At 36.3% G+C, this 13,489-nt stretch overlaps 2 protein-coding genes across 3 annotated transcripts; both read right to left on the bottom strand.

Moving 5' to 3' along the window:
- Positions 1–579: 579 nt before the first annotated feature.
- timm10 (translocase of inner mitochondrial membrane 10 homolog (yeast)) lies at positions 580–3,217 on the bottom strand. The gene is made up of 2 exons (XM_051112913.1): positions 2,986–3,217; positions 580–1,163 (listed from the first exon to the last, which is right to left on the bottom strand). The coding sequence occupies exons 1-2, from the start codon at positions 3,054–3,056 to the stop codon at positions 968–970; spliced, it is 267 nt and encodes an 88-aa protein (XP_050968870.1). The 5' UTR covers positions 3,057–3,217; the 3' UTR covers positions 580–967.
- A 2,370-nt stretch (positions 3,218–5,587) lies between these two features.
- Positions 5,588–13,128, bottom strand: LOC127166712 (uncharacterized). Of its 2 annotated transcripts, none has more exons than XM_051112201.1 (6): positions 12,773–13,128; positions 12,557–12,695; positions 11,487–12,304; positions 9,660–10,107; positions 6,145–8,331; positions 5,588–6,054 (listed from the first exon to the last, which is right to left on the bottom strand). In XM_051112201.1, exons 2-6 carry the CDS (start codon positions 12,657–12,659, stop codon positions 5,759–5,761), a joined length of 3,852 nt encoding a protein of 1,283 aa, XP_050968158.1. In that variant the 5' UTR covers positions 12,660–12,695; positions 12,773–13,128; the 3' UTR covers positions 5,588–5,758. The 2 variants fall into 2 exon arrangements, with proteins under 2 accessions (XP_050968158.1, XP_050968166.1); XM_051112209.1 differs by having other exon boundaries at positions 12,557–12,677.
- Positions 13,129–13,489: the final 361 nt, after the last annotated feature.

Here is a 13,489-nt window from a genome sequence, read left to right as displayed (position 1 = left end):
CATATGACATAAACCAGTTGGAAGACGGCCTGCTTGGTTTCTCTTGCTCAATGTTTGTAAAAGAACATAATGAGGTAAAACTAACATTGCTATCAGTTACCAGGCAGTCTTTTACACAGTTACATTGAGAAAGCTTGAATCAAAAGAGGGTTAGGAAATAGGACACTTCCCTCAAAACCATGTATACTTAAAGAAACCGTTTGCCCAAAATTAAAACTCAGTCAGTACTTAACCTCATGTTCCAAAGCTGTGTGCTCCTGTTTTTCAAAGAAGAATCTTCAAGCAGCTGTTTTCCATACAATGTCAGCTGACCTCCAAAACTTAAGAGGAAACATCTCATTGAACACGGAGGAAGTGGTTCTTAAAGAATATTTAGTGACAGTTATCGCCAAAAATAATTTTTTTATCATACTGACACTCCGTCAGTTGCGGTTAACATGCTGTCAGCACAGTAAAATAGTCTTTGAGAAGACTCTTATTATAATTAAACATTAAAAAAAGCATCCCGACACAATTTTATTAAATCATTTCCAGAGCACGCTGGTTTTGCTCATAGTAAATAAAGAGACAGAAGAGAAATAGAATGGTAAACACTTTAATTCTATTGACTAAGGGTACATTTGTAAAATGACTCAGAAAATGTCAGAACTTACTATGATAAGTGTCAACATAAAACAAGTTCACAAGGACATAATTTCACAATACTTCACAAATCTCCCTACCCAGTCAATGCTCTATTCCTGTGATGTTAATGCCAATAAACTATCAACGACTCATAGGGTAAAATATATCCCAGTATCTTCCAAAAGTCTTGATCTTTTAGTGGCATGTCTAACAGTGGAGCAATATTTGTCACAATATTGTTCATATTCATGTTATATCGTTTATATCCGTGGCCATGCTGCCCAATTGGATGTCCAAAGTGCCCAATCCTCCCACAGCCCCACTCCTGGAGTCAATATCGGGTCTATCCAGTGCCCGCAGCGGCTTTCCTCATCGCTTCCTCATCCTGAACCGAGAGCTCAGTGAGTTTCCGACCAAGTCTCTCATGCAAGTCCAAGTATTTGGCGACACAGCGGTCCAGACACACAGCTTCACCCTTTGAAAGTTCTGCCTCCTTGTAATGAGGTGGAACACATTTCCTGTGGCATGCGTTGGTCATGCTGCATGAAGGGGAAAAAAAAGCACAGGACAAATTAGATGGTACACATTTGGTCATGTAATTTATAACCTCATTAATTACTCACCCTCATGTTGTTCCAAACCTGTAAGACCTTCATCTTCAGAACACAAATTAAGATATTTCTGATGAAATCTGAGAGCTTTCTGACCCTGCATAAACAGCAACGCAAATACCAGTCCATGTGAATAGTCCATGTTACGTCAGTGGTTTAATAAAGGCATTTTTTTTGTTTTGTTTGCTCACAAACAGTATTCTCGTAGCTTCATAACATTACATTTGAAACACTGATGTCACATAAACTATTCTATCGATGTCCTTATTACCTTTCTGGGCCATAAAATGTGTCTTTGCTGTCTATGCATGGTCAGAAAACTCTGAAAAATCATCAAAAATATATGTTTTGAAGATGAATTAAGGTCTTACGGATTTGGGACGACATGAGGGTGAGTAATTAATAACAGAATTTTCATTTTCGGGTGAACTATCCCTTTAACTCATCCCATTCTTTTGTAGAGACTACATACTAGGTCTGCAACAATTAATAATAATAAGAATCTACAACAGATTTGATTGATTAATTGTATTCACATAAACATGGAAAACATACAATCATGTCATTTTACAGTAGTAAATAATACATTTCTATGGAAAAAAACTCAACTGAAATAAAGCAGAGGACATAGAATGAGCCACTATATGTCTGCAGTCTGATGTGTAACGATAAGGTTGCGGGTTCGAGTCTTAGCACTGGCAGGAATTGAATTCCATGTGTTCACTTCTCCTATTCACTGCTGTGTGTTTGCATTTGGATGGGTTAAATGCAGAGCACAAATTCCGAAGATGGGTTACCATACTTGACCACGTCATGTTACTTCACCTAAATTGCAACATGTAACACAAGTAACTGCGTTTTTGTGAGAGCAGTAACAGTTAAAGAAATATTAAATGGGGTATAAATATAATTATGTTCAGATTCAGTACCTCTTACCAGTTAACATTTAATCTGTGTTTTTTTTTATTATTTGTTTTGTCTTTTATTATTTTTAATTTAGTGATTTTAATTTTAAATGCCTTTGTAGAATGAGATTTCCATTTTAGGCTGTGTTGCACACATTATATGCCATTTAGCATAAATTATTGTACACAGTCACCTGCTATAATATAAGAATGGTTTTGCTAACAGCAGAAACTATCAAAGTCACTATGAAAACCTAAGTATGAATGCTTATCTCAAGGGCACAGGCAAAAGCTAATAGTAAACGTTTTTGACCTCCTGTCTTTTATGCAGACAGAAATATTGGTCAGTCTGCTCTGACGGAGCCCATTCGTGCTGTACGATTACATACAGGATTATTTGTACACTGTAATTGAGTGTATACAGCTTTAAGTACATAAAAGTAATGGTACAAATAGCTAATATGAACGGAAGACTGAACTGAATGCATTAAACTGTCACTGCAAGAGCGACAAGAGCTCATGAGTTCAAGTCACGACTGGCGTCCTAAACAACAATACTGCAGGTAGCAGCAAAGAGCAAGTTATATCTTGTTTTAAATTATCTAAGTATGGGATATTGAGCTAGGCCTGGTGTCTAACGTACATAAAATCTAGCAATGAAATTACAAAACGTATAGCCTGCCCTACATGTATTTTGACCTATACCCATTGATTGTAATACAACACTGCATTAAAATACTACTCAACAGTTTAGTACACAAGTCCATTTATTTCGTGTGTCGGATAGCGAGAACGTCAGTAATGTGATAGAAAGCATGCTGTTACACATAAAAAGACCACCGTACCGGTTATACATGTCAGCCATCATTTCAACCTCCAGCTCCGCGGCGAGCTGCTGCGCTTTCATGGGGTCCATTTCTGCAAATGACCTTTCGGTTTACCCTTACTAAAAACCCACCGGACAGAGCGTGGGTCCCTTTCAACAAAGAGCTCTGACAGCCTGCTTAACCTTCAGTGTGCGCGCTTGACCGGAGGCAGTACCCACGTGCATCCTATTCATCCAGCGTTGTATGTAATTGGCACTTCCGGTGACAATAAAGTTTTCTATTCAAAAACACTGCTGGTTGCTTCGCTCCTTCTTTTGAATTTCTGAATTAAGTTAAGCTCTGCTTGTAGCATTTTGTATAATGACCAGTGTTGGGAAGGTTACTTTGGAAATGTAACAGGTTACAGATTACAAGTTACTTGATTTAAAATGTAATAAGTAGTGTAACTTTTCAATTACTTTATTAAAGTAATGTAACATTACTTTTAGTTACTTTTTGATTACTTTTCTAACTTTCTAATATTTTCAACTGTTCATCATTTTGAAACATTTAAACCAGGCAGAGTTAACTTTACAGTAGCTCAACACTGTCTACTGTCAGACTTTCAAAATCTTTTATCACTTGAATTAAGATTATAAGTAAGGGATAATATACATCTTTATTTTGCGATAACAACTGGCTGGATGTACATTATTTCACTTATTACACAGCTGCTCGAGAGATTATTTAGATGTTTTGTGGCAAAATTATTAGACACGAAACATTGATCTGAGTTGAAATATTTGAATGCAAAGCTTTCATGAAGAAATCAGTTGCTAGCAAAATGGCAAGTTCAAACTAGACATTTTAGGGATACAGTGCAGTCATACCACTTTTCTTACACAACATTTCACCACATAAATAATTAAGTAGTAGTACTAGTTTGTTAGTTATCTTATAATCCATTACAGTGTACAAAAAAAAAAAAAAAAAAAAAGGGCAGCACCTGCGTTTGTATGAAACAATAGAGCAAGTCCACGATACCAGGATGACAGAATTAAGAAATTGTACACATAATATTGAATTAAGCTTTAATATTTTATTAGCTAACCAAACGCAAAGCTTCCACCAAGAAAAATGATCAAGCATATAGCACTGACTTAAGTTGCCCCGGAAGAGTCTGAGCTGTGTAATCATTTAATTTAAAGCACAGCCACCACAAATTCAGACTTTTTTTTTTTTTAACTTATATTTTTGGGCTTTTTATGCCTTTTATTGTGATAGGACAGTAGAGAGATGACAGGAAAGAGCTGGGAGGAGAGAGTGGAGCGGGATCGGCAAAGCACCTCGAGATGGGAATCGAACTCGGGTCACCATGAGCGCAGCTGCGCTATATGTCATAACAAGATCATAACATAAATAACATCATAACAAGAAATAGTTTAATTGCTATGATACTGGGTTTGAAATCAAATGTTTGCATAGTTATGACAGGAAACACTAGCATCTAACAATGCCTTGGAAAAAACAATCTTAAAAAATAAAGTTTATTTATAAACCCAAATAGGAAATAAAATAGTTATCGAATAAGCATGTGTCCTATTCTGTGTCCTAAACTCCTGAAACATTGGTGACTCATTTTAGAGCAGTCAATGCAATTTAAAAGAAGTCAGTTAAATCTGTAAGTGGGGGTGGGTGTGTGAAAAATTCAGATGTAATCCCCTTTGTAATCACTGGCATTTTTCAAAAGTAACTGTAATTTAATTACATATTTTTCTCAGTAACTGTAACTAATTACAATTACATTTATTTTGTAATTAAATTACGTAATTCCGTTACATGTAACTAGTTACTCCCCAACACTGATAATGACATTATAAAAACGAACGTTTTTATCTATTATATTGTTTTTATTTCTTAATTCAAATGATTTTATTTCGATATTATTATGGTTCTCCCATCTTTTTACCAATATAACTTAAATTGTGATTACTGTATAAAGATTAAAAAAAATAATTTTACACAAATCACGCACTCAAACTGCAATTTCTAACTGATTGAATGTGTAGCTATGCTACAAAAAAACATACATTTCCTACCACATTTTTTCAAATTTCCTAATAACCCTGCTGGAAAAAAAGCTAAAACCAGACTAAGCTGGTTGACTGGTTTTAGCTGGTTGTCTAGCCTGGTCTTAGCTGGTCAGCAGGCTGGTTTTAGATGGTATTTGGCCACTTCCTTTGCTGGCCAAGCTGAAACAACCAGCTAAAACCACCTGACCAACCTAAACCAGCTAAGACCAGCCAACCATCTTAGGGTGGTTTTAGCCGTTTTTTTTTCCCAGCAGGGATTTCACAGGAATATTTTGTGAATATAAGAAACCTTGGGAAACCTATTATGTTATATTTTATGTTGTATGTTTTTTTTTTTTTTTACAATTACACAAATATCTATTTTATTATTTTATTAAGTAACAACAAAAGATAAAGATATACACAAAGTCAGACCAAAATAGTTACATCAAATAAATATAGTAATATATATATAAACTACAGCACACATACAAAACTGTAATATGAACTTATATATATTTATTTTAATTTACATAATTTGAATATGTAACTATACATGTATGAGACAATCAAAAATAAACTGAATGAATTGATAGGCTAATTCACATAAGGTCAAATTGACAAAAAAAAGAGAAATCTTCTCACCATTTGATATAAACCTTGGGTTAAGAACTTGGCTCAAACATCTGCTATAGACTTCAAAATGCTAAACACGTATTCTTAACATGAACATAAAAAAATCATTCCGTCTCTTCTCCAGTCACATCTACCTCCTCTTCTTCAGTGCCATCCAACTCATCCTCTTGATCCATTAGATCCTCAATAAGCAGTATGACAACCTGTCTAGCTGCCAAAAGCTCTAATGGATCTTCTACAGACTCCTCTACAACATCTACTTCAATATCTTCTTCATCTCCTGAATCTGAATTGCACATCACCGTTGAGATATCTTCACTTTGATCATTTGACTGAAGGGATTCTTCAGTCTGGACAGAAGGAGCATCTCTGCTTATTATTTCTTCTGTGTTTCTCAGAGCTAAGAGGACAAAACAGAAATCAGGAATAATGATTATTAATAACAGAATATATAAAAACATTAAATTATAATTAAGTTCAGCCATTTTACCATTGTTTGATGCATCAACTGCAATCTGCAATCCTTTACTCAATTCATCTTCCTCCAGTGGGGTCTGTCCATCAGTCATCTCGGCACAATATTGTTCCTCCTCCACATCAATTTTATCGTTATCATCCCGCCCATTGGTGCTTTCCCAACACCCATCATTTGAAGCAAGCAGAGCATTTTCCTCTACAAATTCATTTGCCCTCAGAACTTCAGTTTCTTTCTCCTCCATAGTTTTTTCAATCATCTGACCCTCTTGGTTCCTACATGAATCATCCTTTTTCTCCAAACAATCAGCCACACAGCTAACATCGTGTTCTGCCTGAACCTCTTTGTCCATGTCTGATGACGCCTCAAATGAACACTCATCAGAAACTGTGGCTTCTGAACTTCTGAGATGTTCTGCTGGTGTACTATCAGGGTTCATACAGAAATTCATTTCATTTCCCTCCATCACTCTCGGTTCATTTGTAGAAACAACACAGTCTTTCTTTGTGGGTGACATGGCATGATCAGCATGACCAATATCATCAGCCGACATCATAGTTTCCTTCATTATGTCCTCCTCAGATGTTAAAGGGACAGAAATCTCAGCCGTCTGGTCCTGGATGTCTTTTTGGGAATCACTATTCTGTAGGACAGTGGATTGTGTACTTGAATTCTCCTCAGTGGCAATTTCTCTGACTGAACATTTCACATTATCTGGCATGTCTCCACATGACAACAGTGATGCTACTACTTGGTCGTCAGATATCTCCATATCTTTATTCTCACTGATCAGCATAGAGGTCTCTACTTTTTTCTTACCACAAATGTCCGTATTGATCAGTTCACTGCTATTCATCACTAATTTACCATTCTCGTTTTCACTTTTCCCTCCTAGGAATTTTTGAAGTCTAGAAGATGTGTCTCGCAGGCTTGATGTTAGCTGCTGATCAATATTCGGAGAACTCCTACAAGCGAGGCTTTCAGCGCTTGGAAGAGTCTGATGGAAAATTTGATCAAGGATACTTGGTCCCTTTGCCTGACCCGCATATTTTAAGTGAGAATTTAGCGCTGTCTGTGCAAAATTGCTGTTAACATCTGCTGCTTCCATTTCTGTTGAGTCTTTCTCCTGCTGTGTATTTGGTTGTTGCTCATTACCTTGTTCAATCTCACTGTCTGTCTTCATTATTTTCACTTCACAATCATCTTGTCCTAAAGTGGGTAAATTTGGGTTGGATCTAGGTGGTCTGCCACGACCACGTTTTACAACACCAGTGTCTTTTGGTTTAGGTAAAACATCTTTGCGTCTGCCACGACCACGTTTTACAAGACCAGTGAGTTTTGGTTTAGGCAAAGCATCTTCATGTTGTTTACTGGCGGTGTCCAGCTGAGGCATTTTCTTACTGATAGGTGAAGATATTTCACTTTTTCTCTTCACACCTGCAGTTGCTTTTCTGTTCGCATTGGTTATTCGGGTACTGACTCTGCGTGCGATAGTTGATGGCTTAACATTTTCACAGTGGGGATCATCGCACAGTTGAACTTGATCCTGATTTTCTAGGTTTTGACACTCTGTATCCACCTTCATTTTTGACTTTCGAGTTGCAAGCCTCCGTCTCCTCGTCTTTCTCTGGTTTGGCTGCTCACTAGCATCATTCACATCATGCTGAATGGTGTTTGAACTACTCCCACTCATTAAATCATTGTGTAAAAAGGAAGTGTTCAATTCTTGATTTTCTGCAAGGTCAGGGCATGATTGATTTTGGCAGGCGATGAGGTCAGGCTGTGGATGCGGGTAGGAGGAATCAATCATTGAGTTTAGAGGGAAGTCCAATTTCAGTGGTGACTCAGAAAGCCACATGGGAAGGTTTTGAGATTCTAGGTCCTGCCTTTGTGATGGTTCATGTATAGGAACATCACTGTCTCCCTTATCTGATTCAAGGGGGGAAAGGCATCGTAGCAGTTTGAAATCTGGCCTTTCATCCAGTATGCTGGTCATATCGAGGCTTGGCATTTTACCTGTGGCAGGAGAAGATTGCACAGCTGTGACTTTTGGGGTTAAAAACATGTCTTCTACCAGTGAGGGGGTGGAGTTTCTTGCCAGAGTTGCCAGATTGTTATCTTTGTTTGAGTTGTCCTGTCCAGGTGACTGAGTCAGGAGCTCAAATGTATTGCATCCTGACTGATTTTGAAAGCCCGAGTGGTCTAAAAAAAAAAAAAAACAAGGAATAAAGGAATAAAGTGTTCAATTACAATAGACAGTTGAAGTCAAAAGTTTACATACACCTTGCAGAATCTGCAAAATGTTAATTATTGTAACAAAATAAGCGGGATCATACAAAATGCATGTTATTTTTTATTAGTATTTCACATAATAGATGTTTACAAATAGTCCACAAGAGAAATTAATAGCTGAATTTATAGATATAACCCAGTTCAAAAGTTTACATACAGTTGATTCTTAATACTGTGTGTTGTTACCTAAATGATCCACAGCTGTTTTTTTTTTTTTTTTTTTTTTTTGGTTAGTGATAGATGTTCATGAGTTCCTAACGGTTCAGTTTGTCCTGAACAGTTAAACTGCCCGCTGTTCTTCAGAAAAATCCTTTAGGTCCAGTAAATTCTTTGGTTTTCCAGCATTTTTGTGTATTTGAACCCTTTCCAACAATGACTGTATGATTTTGAGACACATCTCTTCACACTGAGGACAACTGAGGGACTCATACGCAACTATTACAGAATGTTCAAATGCTCACTGAAGTGTCAGAAGGAAACACAATGCACTAAGTTGGGGGGTAAAAACTTTTTGAATTTGAAGATTAGGGTAAATTTAACTTATTTTGTCTTTTGGGAAACATGTAAGTATTTTCTGTAGCTTCTAAAAGGTACTACTAAATGAAAAAAGGCAAAATAACAAAAATGTACACATCTTCATTCTGTTCAAAAGTTTTCACCCCACAGCTCTTAATGCATTGTGTTTCCTTCTGAAGCATCATCAGTGAGCGTTTGAACCTTCTGTAATAGTTGCATATGAATCCCTCAGTGTGAAAAGATGAATCTCAAAATCATACAGTCATTGTTGGAAAGGATTCAAATACACAAAAATGCTGAAAAACCAAAGAATTTGTGGGACCTGAAGGATTTTTCTGAAGAACAGCATGCAGTTTAATTGTTGAGGACAAACAAGGGACTCATAAACTCATCACTAAATAAAAAAAACAAAGCTGTGGATCATTAAGGCAACAACACTGTTTTAAGAAACAAGTGTATGTAAACTTTCGAACGGGTTAATTTTTATAAATTCTATTATTTTACTCTTGTAGACTATATGTAAACGTGTTTATGTTAAATATCTTATCCAGGTCAGTACTAAATAAAAAATAACATGCATTTTGTATGATCCCTCTTAATTTGGTAAAACATTTTACAGATTCTGCAAGTTGTATGTAAACTTTTGACTTCAACTGTATATAAAAATGTGAATTTAAAAATGTATCATCACATTTGAAATAAATTTCATGATGATGCTTTACCTTTATCTCTTATACCTGGTGACCCAACTGGTACTGCTGTCTTGCTAACATCAGATTCACTCATCTCTGGCTCGCAGCTTTGCACATAAAGACAAGCACCTTGAGCAGACATCTCAGCAGTTCTCTGCCCACTTTTTGGATCCTGAAGAGGACCTAGCTGGTCTTGCTCATCCAGATTTCTGTCTATTGGCATCAACGGCAGGATGTTTAAACCCTTTAACATATCGTCCAACATCCTTGCAATATGTTCATCAGATTCATCTGCTTGGGGAGGGCTTGAAGATAAAGCTGGTACATCCAAAGGGGAAGAGACAGAAATGTTGTGTGGAGTATGAGGACATTTATCTGAAGAGGCATGCGTGGAAGAATTGGAGGGTGAAATAGGCAGGTCTGTCGGTGGGGTGAGAGTTCCAAGACTTTGAGCTGGAAGGGCATGAGGTGGGCCGCTCTATAGTTAGAGAAAACATAAAAATTAAATTATGAAATGAACACAAATTAAACTATTGAAAGGAAATTTTGCTATAGAAAAATATATGTGACCCTGGACCACAAAACCAGTCATAAGTAGCACGGTATATTTGTAGCAATAGATTTTTCTTTTATGCTAATAATCATTAGGATATTAAATAAAGATCATGTTCCATGAAGATATTGTGTATATCTCAGCCAAATATTGTCCTAACAAACCATACATCAGTGGAAAGCTTATTTATAAATCTCAATTTAAAAAAAAGTGACCTTTATGATTGGTTTTGTGGTGCAGGGTCACATTAACTGTAACATATTTAGCCAAATTTGTATGCTCATATATATGCAGCTATATGTAGTTTGTATATATACAATTGCAATTTGCAATCAAACCCCCCCCATACGACAAGTGAAAATGTCAATATATAATGTGATATTTTTGTGTATTTATTTTGTGTATACCAGTCAAATGTTTTTAACAGTAAGATTTTTAATGTATTTTAAAGATGTCTCTTCTGCTCACCAAGCCTGCATTTATTTGATCCAAAATACAGCAAAAACAGTAAAATTTTGAAATGTTTTTTTTTTACTATTTAAAATAACTGTTTTCTATTTGAATATATTTTAAAATGTAATTTATTCCTGTGATTTCAATGCTGAATTTTTAGCATCATTACTCCAGTCACATAATCCTTCAGATATCATTCTACTACTCCGATTTGCTGTTCAAAAACATTTATTATTATTATTATTATGTTGAAAACAGCTGAGTATATTTTTTTTAGGTTTCTTTGATGAATAGAAAGTTCAAAAGAACAGCATTTATCTGCAATAGAAATCTTTTGTAACATTACAAATGTCTTTATCATTGCTTTTGATAAATTTAAAGCATCCTCGCTAAATAAATGTATTAATTTTTTATAATTTCTCAAAAAAAAAAAAAAAAAAAAAAAAAAAAAAAAATATATATATATATATATATACACACACACTTTTGAATGGTAGAGTGTATAATGTTACAAAAGCTTTTTGGATCTTTGAATCCTTTTATTCATCAAAGAATCTTGAAAAAATGTACTTAACTCATTTTAAATATTGATAATAATAATAATAATAATCGTTTCTTGAACAGCAAATCAGCATATCAGAATGACTTCTGAAGGATCATATCATGTGTTTTTGTTGTATTTTGGATCAAAAAAATGCAGGCATGGTGAGCAAAAGAGACTTCTTTAAAAAAACATTAAAAATCTTACTGTTCAAAAACTTTTGACTGTTAGTGTATATTTCAAATATATAAACTATGCTTTAATTGATGTCTAAATTGTGTTAGAAGTTCAGATTTAAAGACATCATTACCTGAGTTTGAAGTCCACACTCATTCACTTCTTCCGGCTTCTTCTCGCTCTCTCCTTGGACAGAAACGAGGAGGTCGCTCTCCCAGCAAGCTCCGCTCCTCCTCAGTTTTATCTTAACTTTAAGCTGGTCCACTTGGGCCTCCTTTTGTTCAGCAGTAGCACTTTTTTGCCTCTTATCTGTCTCTAAAAGTTTCCGGAAGTTTTTGCCTGAAACATTCATTTGTTGCAGAGTTAATTTTTTTAATTGGCTTTCTCTCTTTGCCATTTTCCACCTCTTAGCCTTCGTTTTATGATGATTTGATACGGATGCTTCCGTCAAGACAGCGTGTGAAGGAACAGCGACACTACTGGTCCGATTAAAACCTCTAGTTAAACTATCCTCATCAAATAATGACAAAGATGCCAAATTGGATTCCAACAAGCCACAAGGTTGCACCGAATGTACTGGAAGAGTACTGCTCTGTGACCTTAATGGCTTAGACACAAGTTCACTTTCTCGGGTAATCACATCTTCTGTCTGTACACCAATCTCTCTCCAACGTCTCCCAACATCCACACACGCTCTCTTTTTTTCAAAAAGGTTTTTAAGTCCAAGTCTGAAAGCCGCAGCCATTAATTCCTCATGTTCGCTCTGACTCTTGATCTCCATTTCCCCTGTGTACAGGAACCTAACTAGCTTTAGTAAGACACGAGATCCTACAGTCTCAAGGTTCAGAAGCCTGTTCTGCCCCGGATGTGGAGCAGGGGATGTGGAAAGGACTCTTGACAGGACGGGGCTCAGAGCAGCTAACACACAACTGTGCGCTGGAACACAGACACCTGATGAATTGAAAAAATTCAATTGTGATAAGAATCATGTCTGATTCTAGAAAATTCATTTACAGCAATACACATTTTTTTCAATTTCTATGATTTGTCTACGGCTACCAACTGTTGTACAACTTCACAGAAAAAGATTCACAGATCACAGAAATGACATCATGGTTTTTATATGACTTGTTTCCAATGTGATAAAGCTGACAGCTTTTTCCAGAGGTGGATCTCCAACACAGAAGATGTCTGATTTCTTACCGTCTGTCTGCAGAAGTGTGTCACAGAAGATGCTTCCCTGCTGTTGTTTCTGAAGTTCACCAAGTAGGAACAATGCAAAGTCAGGATGCTGATACTGCCACATGCTGGTAGCAACTTCAGACTAAAACACATTTAGAAACTTCAAAACAAAAGTTAAAACTGTTAACCATTCAGAAATAACAGCTTTCTTCAATTTTGCAGGATATATTTACTTACTTTGTGTTGTCAATTCAGTTCCAACTGCTGATATGAACAGTGTTTTTATTATTTATTTATTTTAGAAAAATTGTTGAGCCTGTGTATGAACGTCTGAGGACTGATCAAGCAATTTTGATCTCAATTCAGCGTCTTTATGTTGTTTGCTATTAAATGGCAAAGAAATTCTAGTTCAGCCATACTCTCAATCTGCAAGGTCAAATGCGCCTGATATCGCGAGTATTATTACTACAAAACCGTCGCGTTTTCAAACGCTAAGTTCACGTGGTTCATCAAAACTTAACGTTACCCATATTCTAATCCAAATACACAAATAACGTTACGTACGCAAACACACGTGATCTGTACGACACGTGAGCCACTGCATTACAAATGATCTCATGTCAACCGACTCATCTAGAAGTGACATGAATCTTTTGAATCAGTTCACCAAGAAGATTCATTCGCTGGTTTGTTCAGTGGCCCTGCCTGCATGTCACAACGTTACGGCAGTAGAGGGCGCTATAGGTGAGCATTTTGAAAGAGTCTGTTAACAATTCAAACGACTCGTTAAAAACGTCAACAGCCGCTTTTCCACTATAGGGCCGAACCGTTCTCTTTGCTTAACCGTTCAATTCCGTGCCGATCCGGGCCAGTCAGCACGGATATGGTTTCATTTTCCACTGTGGTGCTGATAAAACGGAACTCTTTGGAATGTAAACACAAATGCATCAGTCG

Source organism: Labeo rohita, chromosome 1, assembly GCF_022985175.1.
Source record: "Labeo rohita strain BAU-BD-2019 chromosome 1, IGBB_LRoh.1.0, whole genome shotgun sequence".
In the NCBI taxonomy this organism is placed as follows: domain Eukaryota; kingdom Metazoa; phylum Chordata; class Actinopteri; order Cypriniformes; family Cyprinidae; genus Labeo; species Labeo rohita.
This window is presented reverse-complemented; position numbering and strand designations above follow the sequence as displayed.

What these genes read in the sequence shown, in the direction of transcription:
- timm10 (XM_051112913.1), bottom strand. Translation starts at nt 3,056, where the DNA reads ATGGACCCCATGAAAGCGCAGCAGCTCGCCGCGGAGCTGGAGGTTGAA. An exon ending in ATGGCTGACATGTATAACCG is followed by an intron (nt 1,164 to 2,985) that starts GTACGGTGGTCT and finishes CCCTTCATGCAG; the next exon opens with CATGACCAACGCATGCCACA.
- LOC127166712 (XM_051112201.1), bottom strand. Translation starts at nt 12,659, where the DNA reads ATGTGGCAGTATCAGCATCCTGACTTTGCATTGTTCCTACTTGGTGAA. An exon ending in CACACTTCTGCAGACAGACG is followed by an intron (nt 12,305 to 12,556) that starts GTAAGAAATCAG and finishes TCAATTCATCAG; the next exon opens with GTGTCTGTGTTCCAGCGCAC. An exon ending in ACCAGGTATAAGAGATAAAG is followed by an intron (nt 8,332 to 9,659) that starts GTAAAGCATCAT and finishes TTTTTTTTTTAG; the next exon opens with ACCACTCGGGCTTTCAAAAT.